Below are 24,266 nucleotides of genomic sequence, written 5' to 3' on the forward strand. Positions count from 1 at the left end.
TTCCTAATATAAAGATAAACCTGTCACTTATGCAGGTAGGAAAAATGCTACTTTTTCTGTTAGAATAAAGAGAAATATTCTCATGGAACTCTTAATATATCAAGAAGTATCCTCACTATCAGATTCTAATTTCAAAAAGCTATATTTTTATACCATTCTTTAACGTAATTCAATGGTGTAACAACAAAACGCAAATTAGTAAAAGCAGTTCTGTACAGGGCCAGAGCAATTCAGATATACAGTTAACTGATGGCATGTCTTAACTGAGGGGTAGGTTCTAGATTATGAACTATAGATTTTAAATAATATAGTGAAGACTCTAGATTTTAGATTTTTCTAGGGCAGTGCTGTTCAAAAATAGAATTTTCTACGATGATAGAAATGTTCCATATTTGTGTTGTCAGTATGGCAGCCGCTAAGCAAATGTAGCTGTTGAACACTTGAAATGTGACAAATGAGGAACTGAATTGAGAAATCTAGATTCTAGATTCTATATCTGCATTATCAATTATGGTAGCAACTAGGTACATGGAGCTATTTTAGTTTAGTTTCACCAGTCACATTTCAAGAGCTCGAAAACCACAAGGCTTCCATATTAGATGATGAAGATAGAAAGCATTTCTGTTATTGCAGAAAGTTTCACTAGACAGCATTGTTCTAGAGCAGTGGATCTCAACACTGATATCAAGCCCCCACCAATAGTGCCAGATCTATAAGATCTGACAGTAATCAAAATTATGTCATAAATCAAAATCTATTAAATTTAAGACTTCAGCCAGATTTGTTTCTTAGATGATTCAAATGTGTAGGTAGGATTTAAAAACACTCTTTTCCTTATTGAGTCTTGATGAGTTTAGCAGGGTTTTGTTTTTTGTTTGTTTGTTTTAACAGCTTTATTGAAATATAATAGGTAATCAGTTGCTCATATTTACAGTGTTCAATTCAATGCGTTTTTTTTCCAGTTATAGTTGGCATACAATAATATATTAGTTTCATTATATAACATAGTGATTAGAGATCCATATTATTCACAGTGATCGCTCCACTAAATCTAGTACCCCTCTTCTCCATTACATATTTATTACAACATTGTTAACTATTTTCCTTACGCTATGCTTTATACATCCATGACTATTTTGTAATTATACATTTGTACTTCTTAATCCCTTTGCCCTTTTTCACTGACTCCCTTAACGCCCCTTCCACCTAGTGGCCCTCAAAATATTCTCTATCTATGAGTTTGTTTCATTTTTTGTTGTTTACCTTGTCCTTTAGATTCCACATATACTTGAAATCAGGTGGCATTTGTCTTTATCTGACTTACTTCATTCAGCGCAATACCCTCTAGGTCCCTCAAGGCAATATCTTTTCCATCCCCTTCGTTTTAGTCTCTGTGTGTCTTTTAATCTAAAGTCTCTCATAGGCAGCATATGTAGGAGTCTTATTTTCTTATCTATTCACCCACCCTGTCTTTTGGTTGGAGCACTTAATTTTTTTTCCATTTGAGGTACTTGTTGATAGATATGTAGTTATTACCATTCTTTATTCATGTTTTTGATACATGTCATTTCTTCTTAAACAAATCCCTCCAACATTTCCTGTAATACTGGCTTGGTGGTGATGAACTCCTTTAGCTTTTGTGTGTGTGTCTGGGAAGTTCTTTATATGCCCTTCGACTCTAAATGATAGCTTTGCTGGATAAAGTATTCTTGCTTGTAGATCCTGGGTTTCATCACTTTGAATATTTTGTGCCAGTCCCTTCTGTCCTGCACAGTTTCTTTTGAGAATTCATCTGCCAGTCTTATGGGTGCTTCTTTGTAGGTAACTAACTGCTTTCTCTTGCTGCTTTTAAGATTCTCGCTTGTTTTTAACCTTTGGCATTTTAATTATGATGTGTCTTGGTATGGGCCTCTTAGGGTTCCTCTTTCTTTGGACTCTGAGATTCCTGGGGTTGTATGTCTTTTCCTTCACCAGGTTAGGGAAGTTTTCCATCATTATTTCTTCAAATAGGTTTTCAACTTCTTTCTCTCCCACTTCTCCTTCAGGTACCCCTATGATGCAGATGTTGTTAGATTTGATTTTGTCTCATAGGCTCCTTAAATTATTATCATATTTTTGGAGTCTTTTTTCTTGTCATTCTGATTGGGTGCCCTCTGCTTTCCCATCCTCTGTATCGGTGATTCAGTCCTCTGCTTCATCCCCTCTTCTGATTCCCTATAATATGTTCTTCATCTCAGATAATGTAGTCTTCATTTCTGACTGGCTCCCTTTTATAATTTCCATTTTTATGTTTTTTTTTTTTCTCTTTGTTAAAGTTCTCACTTAGTTCATCTACACTTTCCTTAAGTTCTTTGAGCACCTTTATAATAAGTGTTTTGAACTTTCTGTTAGATTGCTTAACTCCATTATTCCTGGATCTCTGTTCTGTTCTCTCATATGGTTTCTGCTTCTTTGTCTTCCCATTTTGGCTGCCTTTCTCTGTCTTTCAGTGTAACTAATCAAAGCTCCTAAGTCTCGCATTCTTATTAGCATGGCTTTGTGTAGTAGGTGTCCAGCTGCAGGCCAAGTTTAACTCTAGCTGGTGCCCTTCTTGGGCCACCTGTTAAGATTCAGCAAGCAATCTACAGATGCTGTGTTTATAGTTGCCTCAAGAAATCACACCAGAAACCAGGCCAGCTGCCACCAGTGTGGGGTTCTTTGCTGTTCAGCAAGGGGTACAGGACACACTGAGGACACAGCTGAATGTAGCTTGTATGGGACTGTGATTTGGGAGAGGCGGAGTTTCAGGGAATCCTCTGGGCAGAGTGACCTCTGTTATTTAGTTGATGATGTCTCAGTTATGGTGGCACTGTGGGATTGGAGAGGGCGCAACAGAGCAACAATGGATATTGCCAGCACTTCTGTCTGGAGGAGAGCCTTGCCTCCAGACTCTGGCAACTCAGTGTTCCCCTGTAAGTCCCTGGTGTTCCCAAGCAACTGGCCCGTTGGTGGTGCTCACCGTCACCACAAACATCTGTTCACAGACACGGCCCCTTTAAGAGGAACGTCTGCAGCCTCTGGCTTCAGCTGTCATCGCCTCTGTCCCACTCACCTGCTTGGGACCAGGCAGCCTCAGGTCTTTGCCTCCTTCTACCTTCTACTGTTGCAAGGTGATTTCTTATTTCTCTCCCTAGTTGTAGAGCTTCTGTTCGTCTAGACCGCAGGCAGCTCTGCTTGTTGTTTGTTCTGTGTTTCCATCACAACTTTGGTGTTGTTGCAAGAGAAGATGTACAAAGCCTCTATCATTTATGCTGTTTTGCCCTGTCTCTTGAAACTAATGTTTTATTTTTTTTCCTTCACAAGTATTTGGGGCATGCACCTGTTTTATGATTCAGGTTAAGAAAAGAGACGCATGTTTAAGGTTTATGCCAGCATCTGTGTAGGGTTGAGACCTTAGGAAAATTAAGATGACAATGGAAAGCTCTTGAAAGGAGAGAATGCTTATATGCTTGAAAGAGAAATGTTTAAGATAGAATCTTGGTATATTTGCTTTCAGTCTTTTATAAGAAAATTTTGTGTTTTTTTGTAAAATGTGTGCTAACTATAAAGAAGTCATACATTGCAGAGATTAAAGTTTAAAAGCTACCTCCTACTCAGCCATCCAGAGATGTTATTAATATTAGGGTAGGCAATATTGCAAGATCTATTCTATGTATATTCACATGTAGAATGATGGATGAATGGTTAGAAGGGAGGAGTGACTAAAATATATTATTTGTTAGACATTAGAAAATATTTCCTAATATCTAAAGTTAAGCAGATTCTGAAAAAAAAATATTAAGAAGTTGGTATTGTGACATTCTTGCTTCAGTTTTAGGTTAGATATATTTAACTCTTTGAGATGACATTAGCACTTTGAATTCCCATATTTCATCTCCCTACCTCCTGATATTTATTCATATTTTTTTCACATTTTTCCTATCTGTAACATTCACAAGTAGTCTTCAGTTATGTTTTTATAAGTTCTTATTGTTCAGTATTCCCTACTAGTCCTTTTGTCATATTCTCCTCAGTCCTGAAGTTTTTATTTTGATACAGTTGGCATAATTTCAGTCTTGCAGCATTGAATAATGTTTCAGTAAAGAAGTCTTAAGCAAGCTAGGCTGTTTATTTTTTTCTCTAGTAGGTGATTTACTTTTTATGCATGAATTCCTGAAGAATTCCTTTTTTATTTTCCAAGCACTATAATTTAACCAGGACCAGAAATAGGAATGACCAGATTTGTGTGCATGAGTGTGTGTGTATGTTTATACTCTTTTAGGAATTGCATCTTTGCTTTAGAATCCATGTCATGGGAGCAGCCACTATATGGAACAGCTCGAATCTTAAGATAGAGAGAAAAGAAAGCTAAGAAGTATAATGTTGGATTTTAACTTTTCTACCTGGAAGACTAATCACTTCTGTTCATGTTCCATGGCAAAACAAGTCACATGGTCATGTCTGCATTAATGGGATGATACTGTGTATTTTATATTCCTCCTCCAGGAGGAATACAGGATACTTAGTAACAGTAATGTAGTATATCACTATAACTACTTTAGAAAACAAACAATTTTATTAGTTTGACAGTGATTTGAAAATTGCTGTATTACTGTCACAAGTAGGGAATAGTATAGGGAAGCTCATTTCTTCTGTTATTCAGTTCGCATGTTCGATACTCTCAAACGCTCTGTTAACAGTGCTTCTCAAATTTATTGTACATGCAAATCAATTGTGAATCAGTAGTTCTGGAGTGAAGCCTGAGATTCTTCATTCATAATAAGTTCTCAGGTGATGCTGATGGCTGCTAGTCCTTGGAACACAACTTTAAGTAGAAGCCTCTGTAGCTTCTACTATATCATGGACCTTTTCATTTAGAAGTGGGCACCAACAAAAAAAATAGAGGAAAGGAGAACAAGTGGGTAGGAGATCAATAGGAGTAAGAGATGTTACTAAATGAAGGGAACGGAGAGCGTTGAGAAGGAATTAGTTGAATGCTTCACAAAGATCAAATAAAATAAAATTGAAAAACCACTTAGTTTATTCTCCTTTGCCCAAAGTAGGTTTAGTGAACTGCAGAGAGAGAAGCCATTGCAGTGCATTTTGGAATCAGTAAGAGGTAATGGAGTGAAAACAGTGAAAGTAAACTCTTTATTTTCAAAAGTTCTAGAAAATAAGCAGAAGGATGGGGTGATAATCTAAATGGTTTCAAAATTGAAGAAAGATTAAATAATTTTTTTGTTTATTTTTGTTTTGCTTATGGATAAGGAGTGAAAGGTTGAAAATACAGACATTTTTTCCTACAGTACCTCATTATAGAGGGAATCAGTTAGTTAATTAGAAAAACTGTAACCATTGTATACTTTTTAGTTTAACAGATGCTTTTAAAGTTATTTAAAAATCTATACTGTGTTTGAAAATATCGACTCCCAGAACAATATTTTTATCAGTAGCTACTACCAAAATTATACTAGTCAATTATAAGAGGGGTCTTTCAAAATATTAAAACTGGTTCTCATAGTTTTCATGATTCTCATAGTTTTCATGCTTGGTTTCCAGCCTTGCTTTCTTTCTAAAGTTTTGCCTTTCCCATTCTATTACCAAAATGATCTTTAAAGTTCTGATATTGTTTTGTCAGTACTCTGCTTGAAAGTCTTTTGGACCTTCTGAATCTGGTAATAGCAAGGTAGGTAATTCAGACTGTCTTACTGAGAACAATTTAAAAAGTTGGGCCACAACAAAACAAAAATTTTCAAGGTATCAGAAAGCTAGCCTATATAACTAAATTAGGATCTGAGTGAGAACAGAAGCCCAAAGAGGAATGGCTCCAGTTTAGAATTGTTTTTTTTCCCTGGGGGCTGTGTCGATTTCAGAAGCAGCAGATAAAAAGATGCTTTTAACAGCCTATGGGTGCAAGGACAAAGTTCAGGACCCATGACTGGGGAGTGGTGAACCCCTCTCACTGAGGAATCCAAAGTGCTTTACCCTAGGGTTCAAAAAAACTGAAGTAGCTAAGCTCTCATAGGATGATATCTCAGCCTCAAATTTTCATTCCTGTAATTTCATTAATAAGACTTGGTATTTCTAGTGTCCTCAGGTGTTTGGCAGAGCAAACATTAATCTTTTCTGGAGAAATACAACTTTCTGTGTATCAAATTCTGTCTGCAAACTATTTTGCAAATTTAGTATCCACCACACAAAATATAATTAGACACATGACAAGACATCAGAACAACAGAGAATAAAAACAGACCCACAGGGACTCTAGGTATTGTAGTTACCAAATTTAAAGTAGCTGTGCTGAGAATTTTGATTTAATTTTGAATTTTATAGAAAGATTAAAAACTATATCAAAGAAAAATGGATATTCCAGAACTGGAAAATGTGATCCTTTAAATTAGGACATTTGTGGATAGATTTAACAGCAAATCAGCCATCAGAGATGAGAGAATTAGTGAATTGAAAGATAGGTCAGGAGAAAATAACCGCAATAAAGAGAGAGGGACAAAAGAGTAGAAAATATAAGAGAAGGTAAGCTGAGTGCAAGATACAATAAGAAGTTCTAAGATATGTATGAGTCCCCAGAGGAGAGGAGAGAGAGATCAGGGCCAGACATTATTTAATGATACAGTGACTGAAAACTTCAAAACTGATGAAATACTTTAATTCACAGATTCAGGCATCCCTGCAAACCCCCAGTGGAATCAATACAAATCCCACCAACAGTGAGAAATCTTAAAAGCAATCAGAACAAATAGAGATCGTGGTGTAGCAATAAGATTGACAATTGATTTCCCAGCTGAAACAGCGGAAACTAAAATGCAGGGGAGGATACCTGCCAGTCTAGTATTCTAACCCCTGTGAAATTGTCCAGAGATGCAATAAAAATGGTATACATGAGTACGAAACTAAATAAAAGTTCACTGTCTATAAAAATAACAGCGTCTTATAGTGTTTCTATATACATGTATGTAATTAAAGTGTGTAATAGCAATTGCATATAAATCTTGGCAAGGGCACACAATTTTTAATGTCTTTGCATTGTCCAGGGAGAGGGTAAAAGTACTAGTTAATGTTAGACTAAGATCAGTCAGTAATTCCAGCTATCATCTCTAAGATGACCACCAATAGAATTGTTAATGTATAACTTCCAAATTAATAAAAGAAAAGCAGAAAATTAATAAATTAATGCTCAATTCAAAAGAAGTCAAGGAAAGAGTAACAGAATAGGATGACAAATAGAAAATAGAACAAATAGATTTTAAAAGCCCTGCTTTAGAGACACATTATAGCATAAGGATAGAGAAAGGTTGCAAATGGGAAGAAAGAATGAACACCAATGGAAAGTAAGTTGGTATAATTATATTCATATGGGACAAGGCAGACTTTAAGGCAGAAAGTATTCTGAGAAGAGGTTCAATTCACCAGGAAGATGTAACAGTTCTTAATTTGTATGTAATATCATGGTCTCAAAATACAGAAAGCAAAGTAGAGAGACTTATAAGGAATCAAATAACTCACATAGTGAGAGATTTTAGCAACCTGTCAGCAATTTACAGAATAACAATACAAAAACAAACCAATATAGATGTAAAAAACTCGAACAACACAATCAGCAAACTTGACCTCATGGATGTGGAGGTGAATATGTGTGCATGTATGTGTACACATACTAGCACACAAACACATCTAACACTCACTACCCTAAAGTAGAGAATATACATTCTTTTCAAGCACATATGGAGCATTTGCTAAATTTACATATAGTCATAAAGCAAGTTTCAACAAATTTAAAAGGCTTAAGCTTTTTTTTTAGAGTATTTTCTTTTAGAGTAGTACAATTAAGCTAGAAATCAGTAACCAAAAGATAAATTTTTAAAATTGTCATATGTGGCAAGTTTAGCAATATTTTCTAAATGGCAAAAAGAAATTAGAGTAGAAGTCAAAATATTTTGGACCGAATTATTAAAACATAGAGTATCAAAACTCATAGGAATTAATTTAGATGGGAATTATATATTAAGTTTCTGCTTCTGGCAGTGATGGAGTAACTTCTAACTCCTTTGCTCTTTCTACTATACCAGGATAATTATATCTCAGGGAAAGTCTTACACATTCATTTGTCTACCAAGTATTGAACATCCACTAAATGCCAGGCATATTAGGTGCAAGGTATATATCAGGGTTTCTCAACTTGACAGTATTGACCTTTGGGGACAAATAATTCTTTGTTGTCAGGGAGACTTTCATGTGTATTGTTTAGCTCATGATGTTTAACAGTATCCACAGTCTCTATACCCACCAGATGCCGGTATCACTCCCCCAATTATGATAAACAAAAACTTGCCTCAGTTCTCTCAGTTGTAAAATGGAGATAATAATGATACCTACTTTATAAGGTTGATGAATTAGATAATACATGTGAAGTACTTAGTATAGTACCTGGCATATACTAGTCACATGATAAATGTTGACTATTAGTTTGATTGTTAAATAAATCACAAATATGTATGTACTTCTAAACTGTAAATAACTTGTGAGAAAGAAGATTACGACCTCACTACTCTATTCTCAGTCTAGATTTATATTTGCTGGCAACTATCTTTAAGGTATTACATAAAATTACCTAGTAAGAAACTGGAATAGGTAGCAGCCTTGATCACTTTTAACTCTCAAATATTGTGATTACAGATTATATGATTAGTTTATTTCATTGTGCCCTGGCATTTATATTTATGAATAAATGTTTTAATATTGCTTATTAAAATTTGGAACTATTTATAATAGATAGTAGTTATAAAATATTACATAATTTTAAATTATTAAAGTGAATGCTTTTCATTTGTTTCAAACTTCAAACTGTGGAAAGCTGGTATATTAGTTTTTTTTCCCTCTGAACTGCACTCTATGGTAAACCCTTGAAAATGACAGAGCAATTGCAGACTTCATTGTGATTAAATGTTTAATGAACTCTTGGGATATTATGAAACAGATTGAAAAACTGCTATTAGGCAAAGTGAAAACTAATGGTTACTCCTAAAGTCAATTAAGGAGGGGTATATATTATTAGTTAAATATAATCTGTAATTGTATTTTATATTACTTAAAAGTTTAAATTGCAAAATGTGGAAAGTGTTTTTGGCTCCCTAAGCTGTTTATGAAATAGCAGAAATAAATTACTATTTAAAACATTATTTAAAAATAGTTTTACTGTTTTATCATAAGAAAATCAGATTTAAATATGTGCCAACCATTTTGTATTCCCACCATTAATATAAAAGACTGTCTCTTTTTCTACAGCCAAAAATCATGTAGTCAAGCTTGGAATTTTTACCAGTTGCATAGGTGAGAAATGGTATCTCGGTGTAGTTTAAATTTGCATTTCTCTAATTATGAGTTAGGTTGAACATATTTTTATATGTTTAAGAGCCATTTTTACATCCTATTGTGAATTGTCTGATCCTACCTTTTGCCCGTTTTTGCATCTTTTTTCCTTCTTTTTTCCCCCTCAGTTTTCAAGAGTTCTTTAAATATTTAGGATATAGAGGTTAGATATATATATACACCCCTAGAGTTGTAATGAACAAACTATAATTCTTTCTCTACTTCTCTTTACGGAAAATGAATGACAATGTATAAGAATTGTGGTAGTTCAAGGTATAGTTCAGGTTGTTGCTTCAGACATTAGTTCTTTCAAACTGGATGCTTGCCATGTGTCGGGCTGTTTGTTAGGCACCAAGGAGGCACTGTGGAACAAAGAAGCATGATGTTTTGTAGGTTGCAGTTTAGTAGAAGAGATTGAAAAAAGAAAGTTAAATTGTGCCAGATGCTCTGAAAGAGACATAGAGATGCTATGGTTAATAACAGAGATTTGAGTTAGCCTGGGTGATCAGGAAGGTTTTAGGGTAGCTTTTTTAAGCATTGCAGAGCTGACTTTTCTGGGACCCAAACTTGATTATTGATAGTATTTTTATTATTATTAATGCTTTATTAGAATCACTTACCCGACCGAGCTAATTAGGTACATATAAACAAACTCTACCATGGTCAAAATGGCAGTTAAGATTGGATAGAGGGAGAACAATGAAGTAGATATTGTTTGGATTATTTGGGTGTAGGTAGAACTAATTTTCTTTTGGAAAATTATTTTAATCTTGTAAAATATTGAGGATGAATATAGCGTTTGCTGTGTTTACTATCTTACTCAGTTTTGAATTTTTTAGAGAGTTTTCAATTGTTTAGATAGAAGTGGTGTGTTATCAATTCAGTGCAATCGTTGTTACATGAAATGTAGATGAGAAGGTTAACAGCAATGCAAAATTTAAGCTAAAACAGATACCATATTTAGATGATAATGACGTGTTCAAGTGAAATGTCTTGATAAGTAAGTGAAAAATAGTTGACACTTTATCTGAAATGAAGTGCACAAAAGTGTGTTTACATACGAAAACATACCTTAATTTACTTCATGGTGTGTAAATAAGGAATTTAATAATTTAAAATAATTCCATAGAGAAGACTACATCCTTAATTTTGATTGTAGAAGTAGAGAGACATTTTCTCCTGTGAGGACTGATGTTACATTTTTTTAAACTTGATTTGGTTAATAATAACAAATATCTGTGTATCTTCAATTTATTATAATTGGATTAAATCTGTTGAAAGAAATTATCCATAATTTAGTTTTTTATAATTTCCTTTCTGCAGACAGTTACTTATGTTTTGAATTGACTTCCAATTATTAGTGTTTCATACTGGTCAGTTCCTACAGTAAGCAGTACATTTCCTTTTATTGATGGTTTTATTTTTTTAAATTTATTTATTTAAATTAGTTTCAAGTATACAGTACATTGGCTAGACATCTATATAGTTTGTAAAACGATCCCCCCAATTGCTCCCTCCCTCCCCTGGCCCTCCACCTATCCATTATATTAATGCTAACTGCATTCCCTCCGCCATGCTCCCCATCTCCCATGACCAACTATCAACTACTAATTTGTACTTCTATAACCCTTCACCCTGTTCTCCTAGCCCCACAACCCCACTCCCTTCTGTCTGGATGGTTGTATTTTTGAGCAGCGAATCCCAGGTAACAAGCTGTTATTACTAGTGAATCTAGTAGGTATCAGTCCAGCAAGCTCTATTTAGTAATCTTTGGCATTACTGTGAAAGGAAAATGAATTTAATAGGGGTTTTGATAATTTTTTTTTTCAGACACTGGCCAAAAGAAGACCCTAGACAAGAAAGATGGGAGACGAATGTCTTTTCAGAAACCTAAAGGGACTATTGAGTATACTGTAAGTTATTTGCTTTTTAAAAAGCTGATTGATCTTTGCAGTAGTCTTATGTAAGACATTCTTTGTTTATAATAATTGAAACAAGAGTTGTTAATTGCCTTATTTTAGAAATCTGTACTTCACTTTGATAACTTTTATAAATAATACTACTTAAGTTTTTAATTGTATTTTAGGATCTTTTTCCTTAAAGAAAAATTAAGTGTGATACAAAGTCATAAAATTTAACTTACTATAAATGATAAATTATTGGGAGTCAAAGTTCCTGTGCTATAATAATTTTTATTAGGTTAGGCTTTTAAGAAAATAGTTTCTTTTTTAGAAATGTTATCTTCGTTTTATTCCCATCAGTGCTAATGATAATAAAAATGGCAGGTAGAATATTTAAAAGATACATTGATATTAATCTTCCAGAATAACCTCTTACATTAGATTATTTGTACGCATTTATAGCGAAGTTTCTTTAGCTCTGAAAATGGAACTTCTTTCTGTCATCTCGAAATGACCCTCAATTCTCCCTGAAGTCAGCTTTTCACATTTCTGGTTACTATGGAGAAGTAAAATGAGAAATCATCTTCAGTCTGTGGTGTGCTGCTTATTTGATTGAATGTAATATTATTATTTAGATAATGTTAACATGTTATAAAGCAATTATTTTAACAGCTTAATTTTGTGTTATTTTGTGTTTTTCTAATGTAGTAATATAACTATTAAAACAGTTTTAAATAACTTACACATTTGTGTCATTGTGAAACCTTCCAGTGTTAGTTTGAATATTATTTTCCATGAATCTTTAAAATTGAACAAATTATCAAAACCTCCAGTTAACTTTTTCATATACCGTGTAATTAATTGACAATTTGAGATTTTTAAGTACTTCTAAAAAGTTAGGAACTAGATAATATAGGGTAGAATTATATTTACTATCAAAAGAATTTCTTCTTAAAGCATATTATAAACTTAAATTGGGTGTGCTTATACCTTCTCTTCCTGGTTGAGACATTGAGAAAATAAGATCAAACAGTAAAATATTGGGTAATGTAATTCGATGTATTCATTAGCATTTATTAAGGCATAAGATGATAGACATGAGGAATAAGATGTTATCTATACATGTGATCATGTAATTGTGCAAAATTGTAAAAGTTTGGTTTGATTTGAATTCAGGAGTTTACCATTCTTCTCTTTATAATTCAATAAAACATGTTATCTGTGGCAAAATTAAATTCAAACTAAGAGCCATTATTTTTGGGGGGGGAGGAATTTCGAAATTTAAAATTATTATTTTTTTTTAATGTTATAAATGACCTTTGGAATATAATCAAGTATTGACCAGAAAAGTTATTAAACATCCTCTAGCAGGATTTTGTTTAGTGTTTTTTTTAATTTCTATTGTAATGTTTATTCTTTTTCTAGTATACTTAAAATCCTGACAAAAGTCTCAGAAATTGCCTATGAAAATTGGCAATGTGAGCATGTGACTTTTATAAATGGTTGTTTAGTCATTTTTTAATTCTTTTCTTAATACTTTATTCCCTATGCCAAATCCTAAAAAAAACAAATGTAATTCTAAAACTAAGATATTACTGTCTTATATTCTATTCTTATAATTTTTAAAATCTTCATAAAACATCTTTATGTAAAATACTTATATAACATGATTTTTATATTTGGGAAAATATATATCCCTATACTTTTAAAATAGAACTTTTAATATTACAATGTACTCCCAAAATTTGTTTACTCTAAAATATTTATAATCTAACTTAAATATATTTCCAGACCACATAAATATAGTATAAATTAATCTTGTACTTTAGATAGCTTTAAAGTTAAAATCATGCATGTATACATATATACACACACATACATACACACATTCTGTTCTTAATTGTAACATCACTTTCAGTAGGACTCAAAAGTAGCCCTGAAAATGCTATACATTATCATTTTCTTCCTTGTTAACTTAATATCCCTCTACCTGTCTACTGAAGGAACCTTCTCCAGCCACTAATGACTTCCTGATTATCAGATCCAGTGGCCTTTTCTTTGTTGTTGCTTCTGCTTATTATTCTTTCTTTCTGGTCTTTACTTTCCTTCTTCTTAAGGACCTTTAATAATTCTTTCAGTGAGTATCTGTGAATGGATAATCAGGGAGTGTCTGAAAAGTCTTTATTGACCCTCCTTCCTGGTATTTGAGCTGTCTGTAGATTATTAGGTTGACAGTTATTTTCTGTCAGCACTTTGAACATAGTAATCTATTGTCTTATGTCCCTCTGTTGCCTTTTTATTTTTGTTCATTTCTAGACAGTCTTTTTTTTTTATGATTATTTTTGAAGTTTCTTCCTTGTCTTTACAGTTCTACAGTGCCACTGTGATAGGTCTAGATTCAGACAAATTTTTATTTTATCTTGCGTTTTGTGTTTCTTTAGTCTAAGAAACCATGTCATTCAGAAATTCCGGAAAATTGTCAGCTATTTTTTTTTTTTCATTATATCCTCTCCTCCTTTCTCTGTTTATTCTTGAAATTAATTGTACTGCCTTTTGCTATCATTATGCTTTGTCCTGTTATCCTTGCTATCATTTTGACTGTATCTTCATCTCCTTTGCTGACTGTTCTACTCTTAATTTATTCAAAATGTGAGTGTTTTTTTTTACTTTTCTATTTACATTCTATTGCTTCAATAGAGCTTTAAGAACTTTATGATATGAATAATGTGGAGTGAAACCCCCAATTTTTGTATTCCTGCCTTGCTATATACTTGCATTTCCTACTAGCACTTCACATTTAACAAATTATAGCAGACCTCTTACTAATTCTTTCTCCATGCTTGCTCAATGCTCGATTTTCTTTTCTTATTTCCATTTTTCCTTTGGTCTTTTATTCATCTGCATTGGGATTTTAGGGTTCAGCATCAGTTGCTCATTGACATTTACTTCTCTGACCTACTATGACTACCACTATCATCACAACCTCACTTAATTCATGAGTTGTCTTCTGTTGAGTCTTATTTGAAAATCTTATACCTTAATCTTTTTCTTTTTTTATACTTTTATTACTTTAAACCTGATCTACTGCAATAGTAATAATGGTTTTTCTATATCTCTTCTCTTGTCTTATTAACCTAGACCTGTTACCACCAGGCTAAGGTGCCCTGGGGCCATTTAACTTCTTTGTTTTGTAACTATTAGTGGTTTTTATTATCTTTATCACTGCATTTAATGGGATCATTGTGAGGGTAAAATGTGTGGTAATTAATATGAAAGTACTTTGTAAACTTAGATGTTACTGAAAAATAAAATTTGTATATTTACATATATTATCTCAATAAGGTAGGTGATATATCATCTCATTGCATAGATAAGGCTTGCACAGAAGAAGCTGAACTAGATTATTAACTAGATTATTTGGCATAAGTTTGGTTTTACAAAACAATTAAAAATATGTATACTTATTATTTTTTACACCTACATACGTATCTACTTTTCCTGACTTTCAGAGTCTTTTGTGAAGGGCTAAAGAAGTACAAATTAGTAGTTGCGAGATGGGAAAATGGTCATAGGGATGGGAAGCATGGCATAGGGAATGCAGTCAGCAGTAACGTAGTGGCTAGGTGTAGAGCCAGATGGGTCATAGAATAATCAGGGGGATCGTTTTATAAACTATATAAATTTCTAACCAATGTACTGTATACTCGAAAGTAAAAATAAAATGCTTTAAAAAAGTCTTCTGTAGCCCAATCTAAATGATCATTTAATCTCATCCTTTTTTGAGATTTAACTGTAGTTACTCACCTTCCTAAAATCTTAAATTCATGAGTATAGTCTGGATGACTTAAGAGGAAAAGACAATATCCCACAAATGTGTTTCTTTCTTTCCTGTCTCTGAACATATCATTCTAAACTTTTCACTTTGTTCTTTTCCTTCTTTCTACTTCTCAAATTCCCATCCCTTCTTCTAGATTTTGCTTTAAATCTTTTCTATAAAATCTTTCCTTAACAATTTGGAGAAAATATGGTGCTCTATACTCAGAACTTCTGTGACATTTGCTGTTTCATTTATATAACCTTTTTTGTCTTATTTTCTGAGTAGATGGTAAATATCTTATAATTTGTAAGCCACTTAGTTTCACTTAATTTTCTTCTCTGTAGGTCTCTCATAATGCCGTATGTGTAGAGGATTCCAAAGGAATATGTTGACTGTTGAAATGCCTTTTTCTTTCAAGATAATTGGCAAAATCCTATAATTTAAGATATCTATAAATATGATCATTAAAATATACTAATGATTCAGAAAGAGATTGTTCAACTTGGGTTCAAATATGTTTTCTAATTTATACATTTAAATGACAAAATCTACATGAAGATCATTAGAAATAGCAATGTAAGTTTAAAACAGGCATACTTTGCTAAAACAAAATTAGTATGTTTATAGAAGTTACATATGTTTTAGGAATTATTTAAAGGAATAGTATTGTTTTAAAGTCTTTGTAAAAATAAAAATCACTTGTTTGTGTTTTGTAAATTATATTTTGTATTTGGAAATAGCTTGAATAAGTAGAGGCTCACATGTAGTTGTGATATATTATAATGAAAGCATATACTCCGTATCGTAATAGGTTGAGACCACTGGTTAACAAAACACAAAATTTCTCAAATTATCTCCAAAGGTGGAACTGCTACTTGTTAATCAAATGTAGGATTGCTTCATAAACATATTAATGATCATTAAACCTCATAGTTCAGGTTTTCTGTTTTAACAGATTAAAATAATTTATTTTTCCTTTTAAACAGGTTGAATCAAGGGATTCGTTGAATAGTATAGCCCTGAAATTTGATACAACGCCAAATGAACTCGTTCAATTAAATAAGTTATTCTCCCGAGCCGTTGTTACTGGACAGGTATCTTTTTTTTTAATACGTTGATGTTTAGAAGCATTAAGTAGTAAGACAAAAAGTATTCATTGCAGCATAGCTGATAATGTAGGAAATTCTAGAAGAGTACTTTTATTCATGCTTTGAACAAATCATATTGGCTCCAGAAGAGAAAATTAACTGTCATTTACATCCATATGAATTTTTCTTAAGACATATTGAAAATCATTGCTATTGTCTTTTCAAATATAGTTTTAAAGAGCTTTTTAAAATATTTAAAGCAGTACATGTACATGTTAAAAATAATTCAGACTTATAGTTTCCTTCTCCAAAAGCAATCACAGTTACCACTTTGTATTCCCTTCTAGAAATATTTTAGCTTTTTTTTTTCATCTTTGATTTTGAAAAATTTTATATAAGCACAGCTGGATCGCAGACTTTTTTCTCGTGTGTATTGTTGCACTATATTGATATATTTTAGTTTAGGCACAATAGGCTTTAGACTGTTTCTATTCTTTTGCTATTATAAACATTGCTGTAGGAAACACACCTACACATATTTCTTTTTCTTTATATGCAAATTCTTAAATAGAATAAAGTCCTAGAAGTAACATTGCTGCATTAAAGGATATGTGCATTTAAACTTTGGCTAGTTATTGCCAACTTTAAGAAGAACTTCCACATTATGTAAGAATTATTGTTTCCCTACCCTGTCTCCAACAATATGAATTATCAAACTATCGGATCATAGCCATCACCTGCTATCTGATTGTGGGCAATAGTTAGAAGTCATTCTTTTGAACAGTAATATTATAAACTTTAGTTGTTTTTTTAAACCTAAGAATATAGTCATCACTAGATTCTAAATTAATATTTCTATGTAAGTTTCTACATATCACAAATGCTTATATCTCAGTATTATAATTATTGAATTTATGCCTCCCATTCTACATAAGTCCCTTAGAAGCACGGCTCTTATATTTTATTATATATAAATTCTAAATTGAATTTAAATGTTTTTTAACTGTGTTAGAATTATTATTATAATATTTTAATCTGAAGATTTTTATTTTTTCTATTTATTGCTGAAGGTCATTGTTAATGGCACTTGGTAGTAGAACACTATCTGATTATTAATTTTTCAGTATGTGTGAATGTTTTCTTCCAGGTTTTATATGTTCCTGATCCTGAATATGTCTCCAGTGTTGAAAGCTCTCCATCTCTAAGCCCTATAAGTCCCCTGTCACCAACATCATCTGAGGCTGAATTTGATAAGACCACTGTAAGTGTCCCTGCTTTTCAAAGATAGCTATGAAGAAATCTCACCGTATATGTATATATCATCGTTTTTTTTTTTATATTTTACTTTGTCTATTGTTAGAACAAAATTTCACCTTTTTATTTTTTTACTTAAGTGTGTAAATCCCAGTTTCTAAAATAAAACATTCTTATTAAAACAGCGTAAGTTGATTTACTGGTGGTGGTGCTGGTGGTCTAAGGATACTCATCAACTCTCTCTTATAAATACCATATAATAATTTAAGGGAGAAGTTTTACCTAACAAATATGAAGGTATCATGATAGGAAGTTCATGTTCTATTTGATTTTTATTTCAGTTTTTACGAATATTTATATAGTACTTAGAATTCTTGAGTTCATTTTGACACACTGCCTTTTAAAAAATAATTTATTATCTTAGTCATTCTTTCAAGTATTAACTCCCAGTAATTAATAATGGATTAATTTAGCATTTTTAAGGAATGAATGTTCTGTATAAGTTATATTTTACAAATGAATTTCAAGTAACCAAACTTGATTTAATGATTTTGAATAAATCTCCGAAATTATATTTTTGTGCCTTTTCTATGTAAATTACTACTAATCAGAATTTCCCATTTTCATAAATTATGTTTACACCTAAAAAGCTATTCATTAAATGGCTCAACTCCTATGGGAGAGTCTTCTATGTTGCTCTGCTGATTTTAAAAGACATTATTTCCTTCTCTGCTCTAATTTGCACTGAAAATTTAAGATACCAAATAGCACACTAGTAATAAAACACAAATTATTAATGTTTGTGAGGGGAGGAAAGGGGAGAGAGAAAGAGCAGGAGCATGAGAGAGCAATGGTGTCTTTTTCAAATGGATATCTCATTTGCATAAGTTGGATATCTTATTTGCATAAGTATGACAACACTGTAGTTTAGAATATAGTCCCCTGAAAGGAATATATTACACTTGTCCTCATCATTGATGAAAATGGAAGTCAGATTCTAACAATAGGTATTGCTGGACCAAACGATGCAAGAATACCTTCTTGAAAATGGCCATGCCATTTTCCCATGGGATTTAAAGGATCTGTATTCATAAGGGGCAGTGCCAAAGGAGACCACTGTAGCCTTAGGCTAATTTAGCTTGTGCTTCAAACCCTAAAGCAGAATTTCCAAAAGTCTAGATTGTAGCATTAAGTTTTCTTAAAAATTAAGGTAATAGTATATAGCTAATATGAATGTTTTGAAAATTAAATGAAATAGTCAATATAATACACTTAAATATAATAAGTATTCATAAATATTCATTAATATTATTAATATCCTTATTTAATTGTGCTAAATGAATTTATACATGATCAAAACTTTTAGATATAGTAATTACCTGAGACAACAGGATGAGTATAAAGTTATTAATTTGCATCATAAACTGAAAAGATTAAGGATCTTGTTAATAGCTATTAATGATTGAACAGTGTCATTCAACTGTTAAAATGTAATTCCATTTTAGATTTTTAAAAATATATAGTATATTAAATACAGTGTTTTTACAGTATTCTGCTTTGGTCTGTTATTCCTTTAAAGAATGTCTGCCCAAGTGCTAGGGACTCAGCCCTACATCTTAGGGGGGCTATATGAAGTTTAGAAAGGAAGTGTAAACATTCTGTCCTATATAGGTTTATTAATTAGAGTAGAAAAAGGTTGTTAAAATTTGATAGCTCTTTTCATTATCTTAAAAGCTATGAGATTGCAAAGGAGGCAGGCTTATTATTTCAAAAGACCAGATCAGAACTATTAGGCATTAGTAGCAGAGTGGCTGATTTTAGCTCAGAACTCTGAAGAAACTTACTCCTACGAAATCTATTCTTCAAGGCATTGTGCATTTACTGATAATGTATGAAAGGCGCCTGTGGAGGTATTTAAAACAAAGATGTGGGTGACTGAATTCTGAAGAATCTGTGAACTTGGATATAAAACATTTTAATTGAAATCTAACATTTTTTAAAAATTAACACTATAAGCAGCAAACTATAGAGTAACACCAGGCGTAACTGACTTTGTTCCCAATAGAATGCACGTATTTTTAAATTACTTTAGAGTTGTACATAGCACAAAATGTTTATAGTCATCTTCTTGAAAATTATTAACAGAGTCACCACTAGATCTTGTTATTTAATATATTAAAAAAGAGTATATATGTTATTATATCTCCAATTAAAAAATATTTTGATTATGGTTCAATTTGTTTTTCTTTGTAAACTTTTATGTATTCAAAAAAACATTTTGAGAAGAAGGTCCATAGGCTTCACTGAGAGAATGGTCCATGGCACTAAAAATGTTAAGAACCTGTGATCTAACTATTTAATACTTTGTAGAACGGTATTGATAATTTTTTTATAGCTTGAGATTTTAAAAGGCTCTTCCAATGAATGGGTTCTGCTAAATTCCTAGTTATCACAGTCACTTCATCTTTTCTTTGCTCCTAACACCTGAGGGATATATTAAATGGTCTTATCAGAACCAGTAGTTTAATTCAGGAGCAACTGAATGTTGAGGGGGTGATAAGGTTGGGGATACAACAAATGTAATTTTCAGCATTCTCCAAATATGATACATGATTCATAAACGTATATCCCCCATTACAAAATCATCAAAAATGTAAGTGTAAGCTGTGTTACGGATCTTTACTGAAAATGAAAACAATATCATTCTTACCTATATTTTCTACATAAGAACATTTTGGGCTGACCTCCAGAATATGATGAGAGGGAAGAACATTTACTGAAGAAAGCTGTTCATTTGGATTTAATAATGTGCTTATTTTTATTTAGTTCTCTGAAGTGCTTTTGCTTATATTTTTAAAGACTCCTGATGTAGTACACCCAAAAGAAGCAACGCCCTCTACTTTTACTGGTATTCGACCTGCACGAGTTGTATCTTCAACTTCTGAGGAGGAAGAAGCATTTACTGAGAAATTTCTAAAAATTAACTGCAAATATATTACCAGTGACAAGGTAATGAATAGTATCTTAGAAAAAAAAACCTTTTAATTATGTTTTGTTTATTACTAAAATATGACAGTTTTGCATTTACATTTTGAGTCATTGACATCAGCAAATACTTTTAATATTTTTAAAAAGTATTGATGGAACTAATAGTTTGGGTTAATGTGGGCAGTGCCCATAACTAACAATCTACTGGCCTCTTGCAAATTGTTAAAGGCAATGGGATATAAATACATTTACTACAATAAGGTACAGTTAATTCGCTGTTTGGTAGACTGTTTCAAAAAGCTGATGTAAAATGACCACTCTTGTGTACTCTTTGCAATGCTAACTCTTGCAAACTTAGTATAACACAACTATGAAGATAACTCCTATTTATTGAGTAACTAGTATATGCCAGAAATTGTGTTTTGGTGTTTTAAATTTTTTACCAACTCAAAATAATACTGTTCAATAGGTGGTCCTATACCTTCTTTACAGAAAAAAAAGAAAAACTGTCAGAAAAGGTTAACAAGTCCAGGGTTTCTCTGTCATGGCCAGAATTCAAACCCAGTTTCAATCTCTTTCATATACCACACCTTACTGGTTTACTAAGCAAAGAATTTCTAGTCTGCCAAGAGAATATAGTAAAGTAACACAGAGTTGCAAAATAAACTCCAGGTATTGCTTAGAGAGTAACTATAACATGATACCAACTTTAAAGACAGAATTATGACTACTTCATAGTCATAATTCATTAATTATGAGTATTTGAAATACAGGTGTTTTAGTGCTATAAATTTTCCCCTACGTACTGTTTTAACTGCATTCACAATCTTAATGTGTTGTATTTTTATTTTCATTTAGTTTATAATGCTTTCTCTTTATTTCTTCTTTGGCCTGTGGAATATTTAGAAGTGTTTTAGTTTCTAAGTATTTGAGGATTTTTCCAAGTATTTTTTGTTACTGATTTCTAATGTTATTCCATGTAGTTGTAGAACATACTACTTAATTTAAGACTTATAATCTAGAATGTGGTATATCTTGATAACCGTTACATGTGCACTTGAAAACAATGTGTATTCTGCAGTTATTGGGAGGACTATTCTATAAATATCAGTTATTTCAAGTTGATTGATAGTGTTGTTATTCTGTATCTATACTGATTTTCTACTTGTTCCATCAATTATTGGCAGAAAGATGTTGAAATAGTTCACTATATTTGTTTATTTGTCTGTTTCTCCTTTCATTTCTTTCGGGGTTTTTTCCATATATTTTGAAACTGCCATTTGTTATAAAAAATAATATTCTTATATTGTCTTGATGAATTTATGTATTTCATTATGAAAGACTTTATTCTCAGTAATATTCATTGCAACGAAATCTGCTTTGATGGATACTTTAGTCATTTTTCGATTCCTTTTGATTAGTGTTAACATGATTTATCTTTTTCATTGTTTTACTTTGGCCTTTGTCTTTATTTAAAATTGGTTTTCATATCTCCCTTAGAATTCACTCTCTGTGTTTTGTTTTACATTATCTATTGGGTTTGACTAATGTGTAATAACATGTATCCACCATTCCAGTATCTTACAGAATAGTTTCATTGCCTTGCTACTCCTCAGTGCTCTGCCTATTCGTGCATTCCTCCAGCTGAACTCCTGGAAACTGCTGCTATTTTTACTGTCTATATATATATAGTTTTGATTTTTTCATAATGTCATTTAGTTAGAATTACATAATATGATTATATGGTTTCAGTTTGGCTTCTTTTAATTAGCAATATGTATTTAAGAGCCCTGTATGTCTTTCATGGCTTGACAGATATATTTTTTTTTTATTGCTGAATAAGAATTCACTATGTAGGTGTACCACAGTTTATGCATTCACTAACTGAAAGACATTTTGGTTGCTTTCAAGATGAGCACTTATAAATACAGCTTCATAAACATCCGCATTTTTGTGTAGACATAAGTTTTTTTCTTCATTTGGGTAAATACTAAGGAGTGTGATTGCTAGATCTAAATCTTATGGTAAGACTACATTTAGCTTTGTAAGAAACTACCAAAATGTCTTCCAAAGTGCATTGTTTTTCATTCCTACCAGCAGTCAATAAGAATTGCTATTGCTCCACACCCTCACCAGCGTTTGTCGTTGTCAGAGTTAGTGGTAACTCATTGTTTTAATTTGCATTTCCCTAATGACTTAGAATATTGAACATATTTTCATAAACTTATTTACTACCTGCTGTCTTTGACATTTTCTTTGTATTTTGAAAGATCTTTTCACTGGGTATAAAATTTTAAGTTGACAGGGTGTTCTTTTCTGAATTTTAAAGATGTTCTTTCCAAATTCCATTGTTTTCTGGCTTGTACTGTTTCCGAAGAAAAGTCTTCTGTTATTTTTATATTTGGTGTTCTTTACAAAATATGTGTTTTTCTTTGGTTGCATTTAAAATGGTCTCTTTAGCACTCTTTTGAGCAATTGATTATGATGTGCTTTGGTGTATTTTTTTTTTCTTTGAAGTTTATTTAGCTTCTTGGATCAGTGGGTTTATAGTTTTCATCAAATTTGTAAACTTTTTGGCCATATTTCTTTAAATATTTTTTTTCTCTCTCATCCTCTTCTCTTCTTTGAGAACTCTTAATTATGCATGTTTTGGGCTGCTTGACCTGTGTCTCATAGCTCACTGGTACTCTTCTCTTTTTTTTCCCTCTCTTTTTGTTTTAGACAATTTCAGTTGCTGTATATTTATGTTCACTAATGTTTTTATGCCGTGTCTAATCTGCTATTCTGTCCAGTGTATTTTTCATCTATATAAGTTCAAACTGTGTATCTTATATCTTCATGGTCCCTACTTAAACCATGTACAATCTTTCTTTTATATTCTTGAATATATTGAGTATATATTAAGTTTTTATTTTACATTGTAGATATTCTGCTGTTGATTGTTTCTTGGATTATCCCTTGCAGTATAAATGTTCCTACAACATACTTTACCATCCCTCATTGGCTCGAGTGGGCATGTGATCCAGGAATAGAAATTAATATATTCGAATCTATTTAAAATATTGATCAAAAAATGATTAGGCTGTGGTTTGTATGAAGTTACTCTTTATTTATGTGGTCCGTGGTCTGTCTGAACTAAAAGAAATGCTCTTCAGAGTTTCAGATTGATTTTCTTTGCCCCACCAAAATATATGCACACATAGATTTTTCTCTATGGTATTGCATACAGTTACTACTATAAATAATAAGCATGTTTTATTATCTTGGATATTTGTAATAGCTTTTTTCCACTTGGAGTTGGGTGACCATTTTTAGTGGGATTCTCTTGATTATTTTACTTGATTATTTTTATAGGTAGTGTCTGTCATAACTTAAGTTTCATGTTCTTAAAATTAAGCTGGGTGAATTCACAGAGCTGAATATGGACTTGGAAGGAAGGTGCAATACCAAATCAAACAGGATTTAAGTTTTTCTTTTCCTTAATAGCTTCATAAAAACACAACACAACTTTGAAGTAACTATTTGGTTTGTTTTTAGAATTCTGTCTCGCTCTTCATTTTTACACTTACAGAATGTAGTAGAATGGGAATTTAAAAATGGGGTTAAAGACTATTTGGCATTTGAATCGGAGTGATTATATAGTTTGTTACTCGAATGTTGGAGAGATTTTAGTTAAAAGCACAGACTGCCTAGAATTTTGAATCTTGGTTCTCCCACTTATTAGTTAACTATGTAATTTATTATTTAGGACAAATTGCCTAGTCTCTTAACTTTAAATTCTTCATCTATATACTCATCTCAGAGCTGACTGTGACA

At 32.0% G+C, this 24,266-nt stretch overlaps 1 protein-coding gene across 9 annotated transcripts in view; it reads left to right on the forward strand.

The window, feature by feature from the left end:
• OXR1 (oxidation resistance 1) overlaps nucleotides 1-24,266 on the forward strand; it is a 405,984-nt gene that overhangs the window by 332,630 nt on the left and 49,088 nt on the right. For all 9 annotated transcript variants that reach the window (XM_011369443.2, XM_011369444.2, XM_023536149.1 and 6 more), the window contains 4 exons: nucleotides 11,233-11,315; nucleotides 16,107-16,214; nucleotides 17,356-17,469; nucleotides 20,322-20,471. In XM_011369443.2, coding sequence (XP_011367745.1) covers nucleotides 11,233-11,315; nucleotides 16,107-16,214; nucleotides 17,356-17,469; nucleotides 20,322-20,471 — 455 coding nt within the window. The remainder of the gene's footprint in view (nucleotides 1-11,232; nucleotides 11,316-16,106; nucleotides 16,215-17,355; nucleotides 17,470-20,321; nucleotides 20,472-24,266) is intronic.

This window comes from Pteropus vampyrus, unplaced genomic scaffold (genome assembly GCF_000151845.1).
Source record: "Pteropus vampyrus isolate Shadow unplaced genomic scaffold, Pvam_2.0 Scaffold149, whole genome shotgun sequence".
Lineage (NCBI taxonomy): Eukaryota > Metazoa > Chordata > Mammalia > Chiroptera > Pteropodidae > Pteropus > Pteropus vampyrus.